The sequence below is a fragment of the Dermacentor variabilis genome, chromosome 10, assembly GCF_050947875.1.
Source record: "Dermacentor variabilis isolate Ectoservices chromosome 10, ASM5094787v1, whole genome shotgun sequence".
Taxonomy (NCBI): Eukaryota; Metazoa; Arthropoda; class Arachnida; order Ixodida; family Ixodidae; genus Dermacentor; species Dermacentor variabilis.
The window spans coordinates 30,222,501-30,238,676 of NC_134577.1; the positions used below are offsets into that span (position 1 = coordinate 30,222,501).

The window sequence follows — 16,176 nt, forward strand, 5'->3', positions numbered from 1 at the left end:
CGGATAAGATCAACTGATAACGAAAACAGATAAAAGCAAGAGCTAATTATTTGAAGAATACCTTCTGCAGTGAAACCCCACTCGGGAGAACTTGGCGGAAGTTAAAAAGAGGATCACCAAAGTGAAGGTTTGCTTCCGCGCAAAAACACACAGCACCGGGTTTTCGAAAGAAAAAAAAAAACATGAATTGACATGGCTCAGCTCACTGCTCGACGTTCTCGAGTTGCCGTTTGGGCTTTGGTGCAGTCGTGCTGTCATTTGTGGGACTTCAATAATACCTAGTTGAAAACAGGAAGTCATTGACATCTCGGTACCGGTTTGGGACTGTGCACGTACGATAAGAGTCCGGTTTCACCATCCGGTTATTTCTGTCGAAAGTATTGAAAAAGCATTTTGTTTTTGTTTTTTATTGTTTGTGAGAAGGCGAAAGGAATTAGCTGGGGCTGGTGTCACTTTCCACGTCCGTGTCCTTCTTCCGGCACAAAGTGAAATCGAGCCTTCGGTTAAACAAAAAAAAAAGTCTGCGAAACGTGGAAGTCGTAAGTCCGGGAATAGTTTTGATACAGCGCCCTTATGCACGAGGAACTTGTAATGAATACAGATGCGCAAATGATGAACCTCGAAGAAAGCACATGGCAACTGTGAAACTACGTAAAAAATCTTCCAATAGACCCGGTTCAATGTCAGTAAGCATTGGCTGGTTACCTGGACACACACTGAGTGCCAATTCCTTCGAAATTCGGATGCCTCACTCCAACAACGAATCACGAGGAGGCGATAATCGCGATCAAACAAATAACAATTGGCCCACGCTGTAACTTTCTTTCCGCTTCTTCGCGCAGAACCCTCGACGTGCCAATACCGGGAGCAAGTGGATCGGTTTCTGCCCATCATCGACAGGCTGGGCCACGCGTTCAGCCTGACCGAGTGTCAGCGCCAGTGCGACCTGGAGCGCCTGTTCAGCTGCCGTGCCGTAAACTTCGAGACGGTGCACCGGGACTGCGCGCTCAGCAGCGAGGACGCCCAGACCACGCCCCTGGGTACGGCCGCGCTCGTGCACCGCCGATACTCCGTGTACAGCGAGAAGGGCACTTGCGAACAAGGTTGGTCCCAGACTCATTCATCAACTTACTGACAGAGGTAATCTATCTATCTATCTATCTATCTATCTATCTATCTATCTATCTATCTATCTATCTATCTATCTATCTATCTATCTATCTATCTATCTATCTATCTATCTATCTATCTATCTATCTATCTATCTATCTATCTATCTATCTATCTATCTATCTGTCTGTCTGTCTGTCTGTCTTATCTATCTATCTATCTATCTATCTATCTATCTATCTATCTATCTATCTATCTATCTATCTATCTATGTATCTATCTATCTATCTATCTATCTATCTATCTATCTATCTAAGATAGACAGACAGACAGACAGACAGACAGACAGACAGAGAGCATGAGGGCGTAACAAACTCCCCTTGTCTGACCAGCGTACGGGTCTGGCGTAGCCGCCAGTACGACGCAGAATCGCCTGATAAGATTGATCAAGGTATCCTTTTAAAACAGGACACCGGCTAATATAAAAATCTTACGGAATATGTGTACTTTTGAGATAATGCAAACGTTTTGGGGGTCCGAGTACTTGTATCTACTTTGTTCATGCCTATTCCTCGCTTATAAGGAACCGGTAATTACTGGTCTACTCGCTGCGTTGTTAACGGCTACCTCGAGCATTATGCCCATTAACAGGGATCTGCCGCTATATTACGAATATTGGACGTAAACCAATTGCGCATTGCATACACCGATTCGCCTAGATACCAAAACCAGAGTTGAAAGTCCTAAAAAGTATTCTTCAAAACTCAAAAGACTTTTGTGGTGTTCTTGTAGGATCACTGAGTGATTTTTAGCAATGATAAACAAATAGAGATTACGTTGTACTGCTCTACGCTACCGCACAATGGGAGCTCTGGAAAAAGAAATATATTGGGGAAATTTTGGAGAGAGAAAAACGCTTTGCAACTCAGCTTAGTTGCGACTTTTCTCCATGCAGTGAGCGTGCAGTGCAACCAGCAGGACATGCTCCTGGCGATGAACTTCGACACGCCCTTCCACGGACGCGTGTACGCAAAGGGCAACCCCTCCCAATGCTTCGTGGTGGGAAACGGGCAGAACACGCTCCAGTTCGCCGTCTCACTCGGCACCCGCTGTGGGACGCTGCAGGAGGTGCGCACACCCTCACACCGAGGGCGAGACTTTTCCCTCCCTTGCACTTTACTGCGTTGATTTCATGTTGTAGGTCACATCCACTGTCTATGGCACTTTCGACGCACCTCAAGAACTGTCCCTGCGTGAATGCGTACCTTCCTAAAACGCAGTTTTCAAAGCAGGCTTCGCCGCAATAAGCTTCATTATGCGGAGAAGCAAACTTGCCTCCATCCCTTCGTTTTGCGATGATAGTTTGTAGGCACATCTTAGCTAGTTGAGGAAGCGCTACAATCATGGCCGGCATGACCTCGTTGCCATTTCTATCCCATGTTTCAGGCTTGGTACAACTAAGTTTACAAGGTTCGCTTCAAGTAGTGTGGGAGAATTAGAACGAAAGGATCGAAGATCACTTGAACAAACTTCTTAATTGAAAGAGCAATGACCAGGCATCGATGTTGATCGGAAACTTCGATGAACATTCACTCAAGAATGCGTTTGGAAAGCTGCCGCTTCGTGTGTTCGGGGCTTGCAAAAAAAAAAGAAAGAAAGAAAGAAGCCTTCGTTGAAGCATACTTGACCACGCCAAGAGATCTAGTTCGGAGGACCGTGCTTCACTCAATTGATACCTTTTACTCACAATAGCGTAGTACGTGATAGCATGTTTGCTGGAAGTAGAACAAGATAATCGACGGATTGAACATCACTAGAAAGAATTTCTCACTAAAACTAAGAAATACAATATAGTGGCTTCGATAGCAAGTTCATGCATTCACGTTTCTCATGAACAGTTTTAGTCATGCGAACATGTTCTTGCGATCCATTGAAGTTCATGCGAAGGCTTACTGGGTACTTGAGTGAGACCAAAACCGTTGTTAAGGCGGCGGAAAGTGCCGTTAGAACGTCAGCGTCGAGCCTATATAGGCTGTCAATTCGGAGACGTGCTAAACTGACTGCAATATCTGAGCACCGCACATCTATTGCCTCGCGATGCGCTGTTGTTGCAGACGACACATGTTGAATGTTGATTATCGCTGCGCGCAGTATGCGGCAGTCAGGTAGCAAGGGTCGTTATATAGAAGTCCTCTAATAACTCTGCCGTGAAGATGTCCATCATTATGGACTGTAACAGTTTTCGGGAAATGCTACTTGAGTGAGACGTGAAAAATGTGGCAAGATGGGAATAAACGACAACCATGACAAGATAATGGCATGTTGGCGGAGGGGAATCCTTTCTCAAAAGTCATATGGACATAGGCGGTGGCATGCTTTGACTAAGTGCAAGAGAGAGGTAGCTGGCGTTCACAGTAGCTATGGATAAAAAACGCATGAAAGACTATTTCTTCTTCAACCAGTTACCTGGCGCCGTAAACCTCGCACGCAAGTCTGGCAACGTCGCGAGAGGCCCTACAAGTAAACGTAAGCGGGAAATGCTTTCCCTTCCTCGCAAACACTTGGAGCACCCTCACGCTCGAGTGGTTGCATAAATATTGAAGCGCTGACTATTTTACATGTCTTCCGGCTGAAACGCGAGCATTTCTCACGATCGAACTCCTGTGTGTCACAGCATGAGCTTCCTTGACGCCCTAGACACTTCCCAGATTAGGCGGCTATGTGAGAAAAGTGGCCTACGCATTTCGATTAGTGGGCCGCTCAGTAACTCAGCTCTCTCGCCTTTATTATTTTTTTTTTCGTCCGCAGGGAAACGGCCACTACGCCAACGAAGTTGTCGTCCAGCAGCACCCGATCATAATGACAGACACCGACCGCAACATTCGCGTTGTGTGCTCTTTCGAAGCTGGCGACAGGACAGTCACGCTTGGTTCCACGTTCGCACGAAACGGCGCTTACAGCGGCGGCCTCGATGTTACGTAAGTTACACTGCTACGGGGACTAAACGAAGAAGGGCCTCGAATTAACGCTGTTACTGTGATCACGTGATAGTAACCGCAGAAACAATGCGTCTAGAACCTGCGTAGCTCATCAAGTATAGGGAACAATACCACAAGTACACAAATGCATGCCTAATGCAAAGGCCGCAGAGTGGTCACTGGCCATGGCAGGTAAGCGATATTTACTGCAGCAGTGGCGTGCACGCGGGAATCCTTAAGCTCGCAGCAAGCAGTTTTCTGTTAAGTGCGCATTGAGGCTGGGATGGAGGCACCTATAGAGTTGTGGTTCGGGTTACCCTTCGGTTTAGGTCAGCTTGTACGCCTTTGTGAAGCATTATGTAACCGCGCAAACGACAACGGGTGAAGAAGGAAACAAACAGGACAGGCGCGGAACATCAACTCATAAATATGAAGTGAGGAGGCACTTACGTGCCTCTGCTGCCACTTCCATTTCTTTCTTTTTTTACATATTATTGAAGAGATGTGATACAGCTATTGAGGTGTCTCTCAGTCTAGAAAAATAATAATAAAAGGTGACCTATCTGAACTATGCTTAGAGGATGGCCCAGAAGAAATGGGCAGTGTAGACTCTATCCGTAATTTTTCCTCTGCTTGTCGTTCTATTACACCTGATGAGCACTCTTTCCTCGTGTCTGTTAGATGTGATCAGATCAATAGTAGTCTACAAGTGCCCACAAATACCTCGCGGTGACCTTCATTATATACGCATTGCGTTGGTCTAAACGCGTAGTCTCAGTTCACGCGCAGTCCGCGTCTGCACCTTTTACTGCCCTTGCATTGTATCTACGCTAGTCTGCAAGAAAGCCGTAACTTTATTTAGCTCTGCAGCGGTAATACCGCCCGTACAGCGGGGATGCAAGTGTGTAGCCCTTTGACGCAGTCCCCAGCGTTCGACGCACCCACATGGTATACACTGAAAGGGGGCAAGGGCGCCCAGCTCGGTCGGTCGCCGGTTTTTCATTTAGCGCTGGGAGAAACGGTCTTCCCTCCAGCGCGTGTGACGCCTGCCCTGCCACCTACGCGCAGGACTCGCCACCAGCCGACCATAACGTCTGTCGTGACCAACACCGCCCCGCCGCCGAACGTGGTCATGCGAATCCTGGACCCCAGTGGGCGTGACGCAGGAGTGGTCGGACTCGGGGACGAGCTCACGCTCAGGATCGAAATCCAGGAACCTGGCAGTAAGGCGGCCCTTCTTCTTTTGTTTGACCTTGCGCTGCTTTCGACTTGTTCCTGAGGTTAAAGTTGACGTAATAGTTCTGCGGAAACCCGCAAGGTGGAGAGAAGTATTGAACAAAGGGGAAATCAGACATCCACCCATCCGTAGCAATTGCTACAAAGAAAACCCATACGGGTTCCTCGAAAGAAAAGCCTCGCAGTTGAAGAGAGAGAGAGAGAGAGAGAGAGAGAGAGAGAGAGAGAGAGAGAGAGAGAGAGAGAGGAAAGGGGGAAGGCAAGGAGGTTAACCAGAGAAAAAGATCCGGTTGGCTACCCTACACTGGGGAGAGAGGGGAGGGGGAGGTAAAGTGGTAACAAAGTAGAGATAAGGAAAGAAAATTCGTCTTGGTCCGGGACTCCAACCCGCGACCACCGCCTTTCCGGGGCAGCCGCTCTACCATCTGAGCTAACCTGAGGTTATAGTTCAGGTTAAGTTATGGAACGGTGGTGCGGTTTCGAGGACGCCACGTGACGAGAGCCGATAAATACACCAATCGCACGGTGAAAGGGTGTATGTCATGTTTGTATTAATTATTATCGTAATATTTTTATTATCGGCACACAGTTTACAGGTGACAAGCGTGCCAAAGCGCCAGAAACGCATGAATGGGAACGCGTGACAGCCACATGTGGTGCCAGTGGTTTGCTACAATGCAGCGGCGTGTTGTCCGATTCACACAACGCGTTCGGGTTAGTTGTAACTCCGTAATCAGTCTCTCGGTGAACCTTTGCTAAACCCACATTACGTAGTTAGTGAACTTTCGCTAAACGCACATTAGGTAGTTAATATCGCCAAAAATAGACGCGATGCTACGTTAAAGACGAGCCCGCTTGCCTTTACAATAAACTTTTATTTCCGTATGTTCGCCAGATTTATTTACTGCTACGAAACATGGAAGCTCATAGATGAACTAAGTTCGAGGTAAACTTATAGTCCATGTGACAATCTAAAAGGTGGTAGATCCGAAATAGACAACAGAAATCATAGTTTGCAGCTGATCTAAGCTGCAAACTGAAGTGTGTGCTAAATGAAATAACCTGATCAGTGAGTGAGTATAATGTAGGCAATAGAAGGAAATAAAGAATACATTGTTGCGCCAAAAAAGGAAAATAAGGACTTAGGAAGGAAGAGTACGAAAAGACAGATTGATTGATGACAGATTATTCTTTAGATCCCAACCAACTCGCCCAGCAACAAGTTCTACTTAATAGAAGGAAAGTTAGTCAAAATAGCACTCTCGTGAAGGATGAGAGACAAATATAATAGGAAGTTTAGGCCGCGTACCAAAAGTAACAAAGTAATGAGCCAGTACTAATTCATCATTTACACCTTTGGTTCCCGTTCCAGGCGCATTTGCCATTTTTGCAAGAAACCTTTACGCCAGGAGCTCCAATGGCGAATCTCTTTTTCTCATCGACAGCCTAGGGTAAGTACAACCTCGGCTACTGTACTACAAAAGGCGAAGGCAATATGGAGATGCCTTGCCTGTGCAGTATCACGTGTGTCGTTAATTACTAATGACGTAGCGGAAAGCCCGTGTCTGAATGCGCTGCTCTTCAAGACGACAAGCAAGGCGAGGTCCATAATCATTACTGGTGCGCCCGACAGCGCTAGTAAACTTTGGAGCATGAGTTTAGCAGGAACACAGATGAAAGAATACATGTTAAAGGTAGCTTCAGCATGCAGGAACACAGCAATGTACAGGTGGCAAAATCTGACACCGAGCATAAGCTATTTATGATGCTTAAGGCAAGTATACGTTGTCTTCTCATGTTCGCAATGCGGCATCTTTATTTCGTAGCTAAAATAGTAAATCTAAGGTTCTCAATGTACAGAATGTACCCAGATGAATGAACGCGTAACGAGGTAACTCCGCAGTGACGCTCATGCTGTTGATTTAGCAATGCGAGCGATTGGAGATTGAAAGCTCTAGTCTGTACGCGCTACTGCTATTGAGTGCCAAAAGGGTAATTGGAGTACTGTAGCAACATGGCCTGGTAGCTTTCGAAGAGCTTTCCTTTTCTGCACAAAAGATTATGATACACGCAAAAATAATGCATGGACAATGCCATGTAATTTCGAAAAAGTTAATTAATTACAACAAAATTTTCCTGCATTCGCGGAAGCCTGGTTGCACGTGCATGTAATTTTCAACCCTCGCATCTTCCTGCGTCGATGTCGCGCGATCTAGTAAGTCTGTCTGACAGACTTTGGAGGCATGCCAGAGTTACGTGTCTGCGGTGGTCACACATGTCGTGCGCGCACCTACTGACAACTGAAAGCAGCAACGCGTCCGTTGAAAATTCTCTAAACAACGACTCTTTGCTTCTCTTCAGTCTCGCGTATTCCTCACTCCTCTGCTAGCTTGACTACATGCAAAACCATTTGCGGCTGCCAGTTACTGGAACGCATTACGTAAATTGTCATAAAGCCAAGACGGGCGTCCCGTCGCAAGAGAATGTCAGAGGAGTCAGAGGACCTCGACAACCACATTGTTCTCCTGAAGTTGGCGAGCAGCGCGACTCGTACTTACTAATGTCCATACTATACTAACTATACTAACGAATGTCTATACTTACTCTCACCATCTTCCCGCTGTTGCGCGCAGGTGTCCCGTGGACCCGAGCATATTCCCACCCCTTCGACCAGACTACAGGCAACCGGGCGCGCTCTTCGCCAATTTCAAGGCGTTCCGATTCCCGTCGTCCGGTCTGGTCAACTTCGAGGTGCAAATAAGGTTCTGCCAAGAAAGGTGCGATCCGGTGAGTGCCAACCTTATTCTGCGCAATCGATTAAAACGAAATGACCCTCGATCTCCTCGCGAACTCTTCGTGCAAAGGCAGAAGTTGCGACTTCGGCTTAGGCGTGACAGCAGATTGGACGTGTCAATGATCAGGCGCTTTTGGGCAAACGAAAATCCCAATCAAGGAATGCGGGCGTTTCTCTCTCCGACTTGCCTAAAAACATACTTAAATGCCGCTCTTAGAGAGGTAAATAAACATATATTCAGCTGGAGGCAAAAGGCGTACCGCATCAGAAACAGGACACAAGATGAACACAGGCGACACACACCTATACCAACAAGCCCAACGTGCAACTTTAGTCAACCTCATATATTCAGCGTTAAAGCAGCACATGTCATAACTTTAAACAAACAGCTCCCGTTGTGCAATAAAGAAAAGGACGGGTTACGTCTACAGAACGAATTGAAAAACAAACGAAGTACCCTTCCACGGTGCAGCGGTAGACGTGAGGGGGTGCCAGCGATGACAACGGCCGCTTTATCGCATACTAACCTGCCCTGAATTCCGATCTATATGAAGAAGATCTCCTATTGAGACTCTCACGGCAACAACGACGAGTACCTTTAACGTTCGTGCACGTTAGTGCGCGTGACAATGGATGCTGTCGCAACTGATAGTGAATACTCGTATCTTCCTGCAGGTGCGCTGCCAAGGAGGTGGCGAGTCGTTTGGCCGCAGAAGGCGGGATGTGTCGTTCCCGCCAATCGCCAGGTTCGCGTTCAGGAACAGAACCAGGCCAATCTTCCTCACAGCGCACAAACCGACGATCGTCATAAGGCCGTATTCCGTGCGAACCACGACGACGACCACTACAGACGAGCCGCCCACGACTACAACGATTGATGCTCCTGCAACCACGGTTGAACCTGCCGCGACCACGCCAGCTTCCACGGAAAAGGTGTTAACTGCCGAAACCGACACAGAAAGCATTGTGGAGACTACTGCGAGTCCGGAGCCGACGACAGATGGTGTTCCAGCGACATCTGTTCCAGCTGAGAACGTTACCGATGCCGTCACGGAAGAGAGCGTGGAAGAAACGCCTAATAACTCAACGGTCGCTGAAGAGGCTACCGAAGAAACGATGGCGGCAACCTTAACGACGTTTCCCGATACAAATGAAACAGCTCGTTTTGATTCAGAAGAAGCAGAAGAAGAAGCCTATGACGATGCAGATGGAAGTGAACCGCATTTGATGTTCCGGAAACAGGAAATGTACCTGCCCGAAGAAGGCAACGGAAGCGTCCCGGAGCCACAGCAAGCTTCGAAGGACGCCGAAAGGATTGAGCAAGTGTCCTCGGCCGTCGTGTTCCGTAATCCTGATCCCGACAACCCCCAGCTACAGCACGGTGTTCGAGGTCCTCCGCAGCAGGCGACGGCCGTTCCTTTCGATCTAACTTCTCAGCCGTACGGCGGCTACGGATTGGGATACGGTCGCCACTACGGCTCGCCGCCGCCGCCGTACGGCGGTCACGGCCCGTACGGTCATGGCGGCTACTACGACCACGATGCGCGACGCACATTTACGGACAGCCGTCGAGGAACACGGCCACATTCGAGCCGAGCCTTTTCGCACGTCTGGAGAGACACGCCGTACGGCCCACCGCCAGGACCAGTGGCCATTGAGCCAGCAGCCGAGCAGCATCGTTACGACAACCGTCGATTAGAACACCGTAATCACCACCACAACTCGGCCGGAAACGAGCAGAAGGAACCTTCCGGAGACCGGGGACGCGGACTCCATTATTACGAAGCTGCGGGACATCATCGCGAGTTCGAGCCAACCGCGGACCGCGCAAACGAGTCGTTGGGGCAAACGAGCCGAGATCAGCTTTCCGGCGGCGGCGACAAACGGACGGGGGTAGAATCGGACTCCTCGCGGCCCGCCGCCAGCTTTCGGGAAAGCGTTAACGGCGGTGGCAGCTCGTTTTCGAGGGAGCCCGAAAGAAGTGACAACTACTACGACAAAGGACGTCGTCCCGCGGACACCGCCTGGCGGGAGGCGCCACAATCGTTGCCCGCCGAAACGAGAAGCGACACCTTGAATTTCTCCTCCGGTAACGAAACGAAAGCGACGTTAGACCTCACGGGCGGCGAGGACAACGCGCTATTCCAGCAGCAGCAGCAGATGACGACGAATTCCAGCGGCCAGTTCGTGGTGCGAGAGATGGAGGGGGGAGGGTACGCGCCTTCCTCGGCGTTTCGCGAGATTGTCGCCACGACCGAGAAGCCGTACCCGGAGGAAGTTCCGCTCTCGCTGGCCATTATGGTGGGCGAAGACAGCGGCGGCGGGAAGCCCGACAACGGCTGGGCCAGGAACGCCGCCAACGGCGGCGGCGGCGGCGTCTACCAGCCCCCACGAAGCCGAAAACGAGGTGAGGAAGTCGTCAGCGGGCTGGCTAGCTGGCATTATGTGATGCCGGCCGCGCGGTGTCATGAGACGGTAATGAAGACGAATTCCGCGCGTGCCGCCTTTCTCTATAGCCTTCTCTCTATACAATGTGTGTGTGTGTATATATGCTCACTCTCTCGGTAAATATGTGCAGCGGTGCCGAAGTGGCGAGGCGGGCTGACGCCGGGATCGCTTTGTGCGCAGACAAAAGCAATTCCTGCAGTTCTTTCGAAGCCCTTTACATTCCGCATCCGTCCTTTAATTTACTATCACGGGGACATAAAAGGTTCGCGCCTTGGAGTATGATCCACGCTTTGTCGCATTTGCCATTATTAAAGCCGTGTACCAATCAAACAGTTTAATCTGACGCTTTATTTTTTTTTTACGTGTTCCTCCAATAATGTAGTCAGCTTGCGTCTGCTGCTCATAACTGCGCAGCTGCGAGCAGCAAACCAAAGTAGCCGCGGAGGAATACATTGCGAGAGAAAATATCTGTGTTCTGATTGGCCCGACATCACCGGAGCCTGTCGCAGCGGTGCGTCGTATTGGCGCTGAATCTACGCGTAGGAGGCCGCACTCGCGACAGAAAAACGAGAAATAACGCCTGGCCTTAGTGTCCCCGCGAGTTGGCGACTGTCCTCGCATTGGACAAAGAGCTGTCTCGGGGGTGATTGCGATACTTCTTACTCCGGTCTGCGTTACTCCGCGTCTTTATGAGCTCTCTTTTGTGTGATGGCGCCAGTTGGGAGCCATCTTTTGTCAGCTCCCGTAGAACGGAGCGGCGTGAGGCAAGCTACGTCTGACTACATTTATTATACAGCCGCAGCGCGCGTGGAAAGCAGTCACATTCGCCGGCACGAGAACGTCAGGTTGGCGCTTCGTACAAATGACGCGTGCAGTTTGCTCGGCGTAAGCTGTTCTTGTTTCCCACGAAGAATAGGCTAATTCTCGAACGCCGGCCCATGTGTCCTTGATGCATACTCCTATCCGCGCTTGCTGATCATCGTGAATACTTTCGAACTCTTCCCGTATTTGTTGAGGAATAGGCCGTCGTTCGTTTTAATGCCCCGTAACGACGGTTTCTTCCGACACTGAAAAGAAGCGCTTAAGTATCGTTGCAGTATTACATACCGATATTGCAAGCATAACATAAGGCTCACCAAGAGGGTGGCTTACAAATACAAATGCAGCCGCGGTGGTGCAAAATTTGAAGGACGCGCATAGCTCAAATGCAAAGGCAGAACTTTACCAATAGGTGCAAGAAAGTGCTTACAAAAGATATGACAACGTAACAGTTACAAAAAGCACAAAAAAAAGAATCCGTCACTGAATGAATTTATGGAAAAGTTAGCGCAACCCCCGACAGCAACGGTGGGGCAGCAAGAACCTATGTCAAATTACTCGATGCAAAGTAGTGCACTAAATTACCAGTACATACATGGGCATCACGTGAATTTGCTTACTACGACATGGGGCGATATGATCTATGGCATATTGGCTTCTTTTGTTGTTTTCTGAAGCTCAAATGGTGGCTTCCGTTTGCGGAGGAACGTTGATTGGTTGAAGCATTAGACTACTACTACTACTACTACTACTACTACTACTACTACTACTACTACTACTACTACTACTACTACTACTACTACTACTACTACTAATAATAATAATAATAATAATAATAATAATAATAATTAGGGTTGAGATTCTACTCTCAAAGTTCACGCTCTCATCCGAAGCTATGACGTCCTGTCTTTCATGATTTAAAATAAACCCGCAACTTAATACTCACCGCAAAGACTTGAGGCAAAATTGAGCCCGCACTCGCAAGATGTATGCAACCGCTCAAATTAAGGAGTTGTCTGTAATATCATAGCGCACGCCGTCCTCTATCCACTGTCACTGCAGGTGGATCGTCTGCAGAACTCTAGGGCCCGTGTTAACAAAAAAGCTCTTACGCTAGGATTGTTCATCCAGCGGAAAGGCGATCCAATTCTGACGCTGGATATATTATTAGTGAAGCCAGCTGGCTTACGGCAAACAGCACTTGCGCACGAACAGCTCCTTAAATTCTGTCACAGAATCGCCCCAGCGGTTTCAACACGCCCCTCCCCCCTCCCACTCCCCATTTAAAGTCTAGTCAAATATGCTTATAGCAACCTACGAAGCTCACCGTAATGCACCGTAACGCTGAGATGATCAAGAGCGCATTCTCAAAAACAGGCGAACTCCGCTACCTTCTCAAAGCTGTGTGCCGCTTCTTTGTTTTACAACAAATGTCTTTAGCGAGTTCTTTTTCGAAGCAGGTATCTGGGTTTCTAGATTTTTTAAACTTTTCTCTGGGGGGGGGGGGGGGCGACTCTGCAATCCCATAGTTTAAAATTGAAGTAGTCTTTTAAATTAAAGCAGAAATTCAAAGCAGTCCGACGCTCGGCCTTCTCACATCACGCGACGGGTGACGCGATGCAGTGCCGAGCGCAACGACTATGCGACACTATCACCCGCAACTTCTTCAGGAACACAATGCGCGTTTTATCGACTTCAAACTATAGAGGTCGAATCGCCTTCCGACTTTTTTTTTTCTTTTTTCTCACAGAGCCACCTCAGCCTCCTCCTAGGCCAGTCGAGGAAGAACCGGCCTGCGACCCCCAGAACACCATCATCATCACCGCGCTAGTCGTGTCAGCCATCCACGTGGGTCTCATGCTGGGGGGCTTCTTCTGCTTCCGCTGGCAGCGGCGTTCCATGAAGCGCAAGCAGCTCATCGCCTCGGTCATGGGAGACTTCCGGTTGCCGTCGGCCGCAGGCGTCACTTCCGCCGCGCTGCCGTCGCTTCCGCCGCCCGTGGTGACGACGTCGGCGACGGGTCGCGGCCACTACCACCACCACGCGACGCCCTCGCGCGTGCCCGGCGGGCCCATGGTTTACGGCAAGGCGGACACGTCGTTCCGCCAGATGTACAGTGATTTCGAGACTCCGCCGTGAAGAGCGGGGCCGTCGTCGTGTCGACTCGGGGTTGTGAATCGTCGTTAGACGACGCGAAAAGACAACAAACGCAAGAGCATGGGCACTATGGTGCAGAGGTTATTAAGAACGACAACAGCAGCAGTAATTTGAGTGTGCTCGGCCTAAAGGAATTTGCGTTCTTTATTGGTACGGAAGAAACATAACATGAGGCGCGCGCACTCAGCCACGTGTAGTTCGCAGATGCCAAGAAGCTGCGCTATCTGACATACCGTGTTGCTGAGAAAATTGGAAGGCGAAAAGAAAAAGAAGATATCAGAGAGATAATTAATAAAGTAACGATGCCAAGTCCAAGTCATGGACAAAGAGATGCGATGAAAGCGATCTATAGGACAAGCGCTGGATCTCAATTGTTCACTGATTCGAGACAATTAGTAAAATGCAAAGTCCAGCTCACGGATGTAATGTCCATGAGAGCGATTATCAAGGATAATAATGCAATGCAAGCTTACAATAATGCAAGCTTACAATTGTAAGCTGTAAGCTTAATATTGTAAGCTTAGAATAATGCAAGCTTACAAAACTGCAATGCAGTTTTGTAAGCTCACTTGTCTAACTCGCCCGATCCGCATATAGCGTACGGCTAGGCGGACACGCGTTTCCGCAAGCTGTACAGTGACTTCAAGGCTCCGCCCTGAAGAGCGTAGATATGGTGCCGACTGGGGTTGCAACTCTTTGTTCGATGAAGCAAGAACAGACAGAGAGAGGGGGAAACGCGCAATCTATTGAAGATATCTGAGACTCGTTTGAGGCTCCCGCACTTTACACGCATTGGACTAGGTAAGCCTAATTGACTCCCAAACGCTGAACCGTTATGTCCTCGCAGAAGTTGGAAAGCCGTGAGATGTGGATGAGCCGGCATTTCGTGCTGCAAAGTAAACTGTTGACCAATAAAAAAAAAGAATTGAAGAAGTTAGAAAGCGCAGCTTCAAACACATGACGCCAAGTCCAACTCATCGACAAAGTGGCGACGGCACGCTGAAGTCTGTGGCAGTACACAAGTGCCGGACAACAATTTTTCATGCATTCAAAACTATTTTTTTTTTCTTCTCTGTTTAGCACTTGCGAAACCTAGCACTTTCGGGAAAAGCGCGTAGTTCCGTGTATCATGGATAATAAGGAACGTTTACAATTTCGTTCCCTTTCTTGTCGAGCAAACTAAAACGTGCACTTTAAAGAGCATGCCTGTCGCATGAACAGGCTCCGCATTCTTCAACAGCTGATGCTGTGCTGATCCAAGTAAGAAAGAGAAAAGCGTTTCTGTGTTGAGGGGCTGTGAAAGCAAGTGGAAAGATGTAAATGAAGCGAATTTTTGCATTTTTGCTTTCAGGAAACGTACAGTAGTAAACAACTGGGCATGTTAGGTCGTGAGTCATTATCGTGCTGCGAAACTATACAGCAAAGAGTTTAAGAGAAGACGGTGCCGAGGCGATCGAAACTTAACTCAAATTTATTTTACCGTTTTTACAGACGCAGTAAATATGTCAAGGCTTCCATCATTGTCATCAGAAGCGCATTAATAAGTGCATCAGAGAAATTCAACAGATACATGACGCCTAACAGTAGGTGGCAGTGAACAGAATAAAGGCCACAAAAGCACACATTATTCGCCGATGTAGAAGCAGAAGTGTGTCAGCTCTGAATGTGCGATTTGCTTCGAAATATTGCGAATAACTGTCAATCAATCACTCAATCAATCAAACAATCAATCATTCTTCTTTACTGCAATCAGCGAAACACAAATATGGTTAATGATATGCCCAACTTCCAAGCTTGCTTCGTGCGTTACAACAACCGTGCTACACCATGCGCGGTCATACCGATATCGCGGCTGGAAACTTTAGCTCGATCAGTTTCTTTTTTTCCTTTTTTTTTCTTTTTATGGTACATGATGGACTTGTTGAAAGGTAGGCATCCACTGCCTAGCACTGCAGGCTACGGTTTCACGTCATCTAAGAAGTATCCCTTTCCCGTCTTTGTTAACGTAAGCCGTGCGTATACACTTCGATCACATTTTCAGCAAAATGAGGGCGTCAACCTCAACCTGCATTTTACTTAGGAATCAGCGTATTTAACGAAGATGAAACACAATTAACGGTAAAGAGATGGAACAGTCTGGGAATCGGACACAAGCCATCGCGGGAAACTCGGTGAGATAACGTGCTAGCTACGTGGCTCTATGTGTCCTCTTGTTTGTATAGATAGATCCAGTGTTTTTTTTTTATTATTGTTAATACCGTTTGTGTGAATGGACTTGACGTCGTTTTTATCTACACAGCACTCGTTCCCCGCGTTTCTGCTTTCGGATGTAAACCCCGAAAGATGGCATCTTTAGTTCAATAAATACATACCCAACAAGAAAACAAACTGTGCATTCTTTTACACATTTAAGCCAAGGAATATAGTCTGAAAAAAACCGTCCTGACAGCCCAGTGGCTAACAGGCTGCGCTGCTGAGTTCGAGGTCGTGGGTTCGATCACGACCGCGGCAGCCGCGTTCCGATAGGGGCGGAATGCGAAAACGTACACGTAGAAGTGACTGCACGTTCAAGAACCCCGGGTGGTAATGACTAACCTTTTTTTTTTTCGCCTCACATTGCAATGCAGCCGTCGT

At 48.3% G+C, this 16,176-nt stretch overlaps 1 protein-coding gene across 1 annotated transcript in view; it reads left to right on the forward strand.

Annotated features, from left to right (window-relative positions):
• LOC142559984 (uncharacterized) overlaps positions 1-15,910 on the forward strand; it is a gene marked incomplete at its 5' end in the record, with an annotated part of 57,944 nt that extends 42,034 nt beyond the window's left edge. The window contains 8 exons of the mRNA XM_075671708.1: positions 843-1,103; positions 2,066-2,238; positions 3,919-4,088; positions 5,157-5,311; positions 6,697-6,775; positions 7,958-8,111; positions 8,794-10,525; positions 13,136-15,910. Coding sequence (XP_075527823.1) covers positions 843-1,103; positions 2,066-2,238; positions 3,919-4,088; positions 5,157-5,311; positions 6,697-6,775; positions 7,958-8,111; positions 8,794-10,525; positions 13,136-13,524 — 3,113 coding nt within the window. The remainder of the gene's footprint in view (positions 1-842; positions 1,104-2,065; positions 2,239-3,918; positions 4,089-5,156; positions 5,312-6,696; positions 6,776-7,957; positions 8,112-8,793; positions 10,526-13,135) is intronic.
• Between the last annotated feature and the right edge of the window lie 266 nt (positions 15,911-16,176).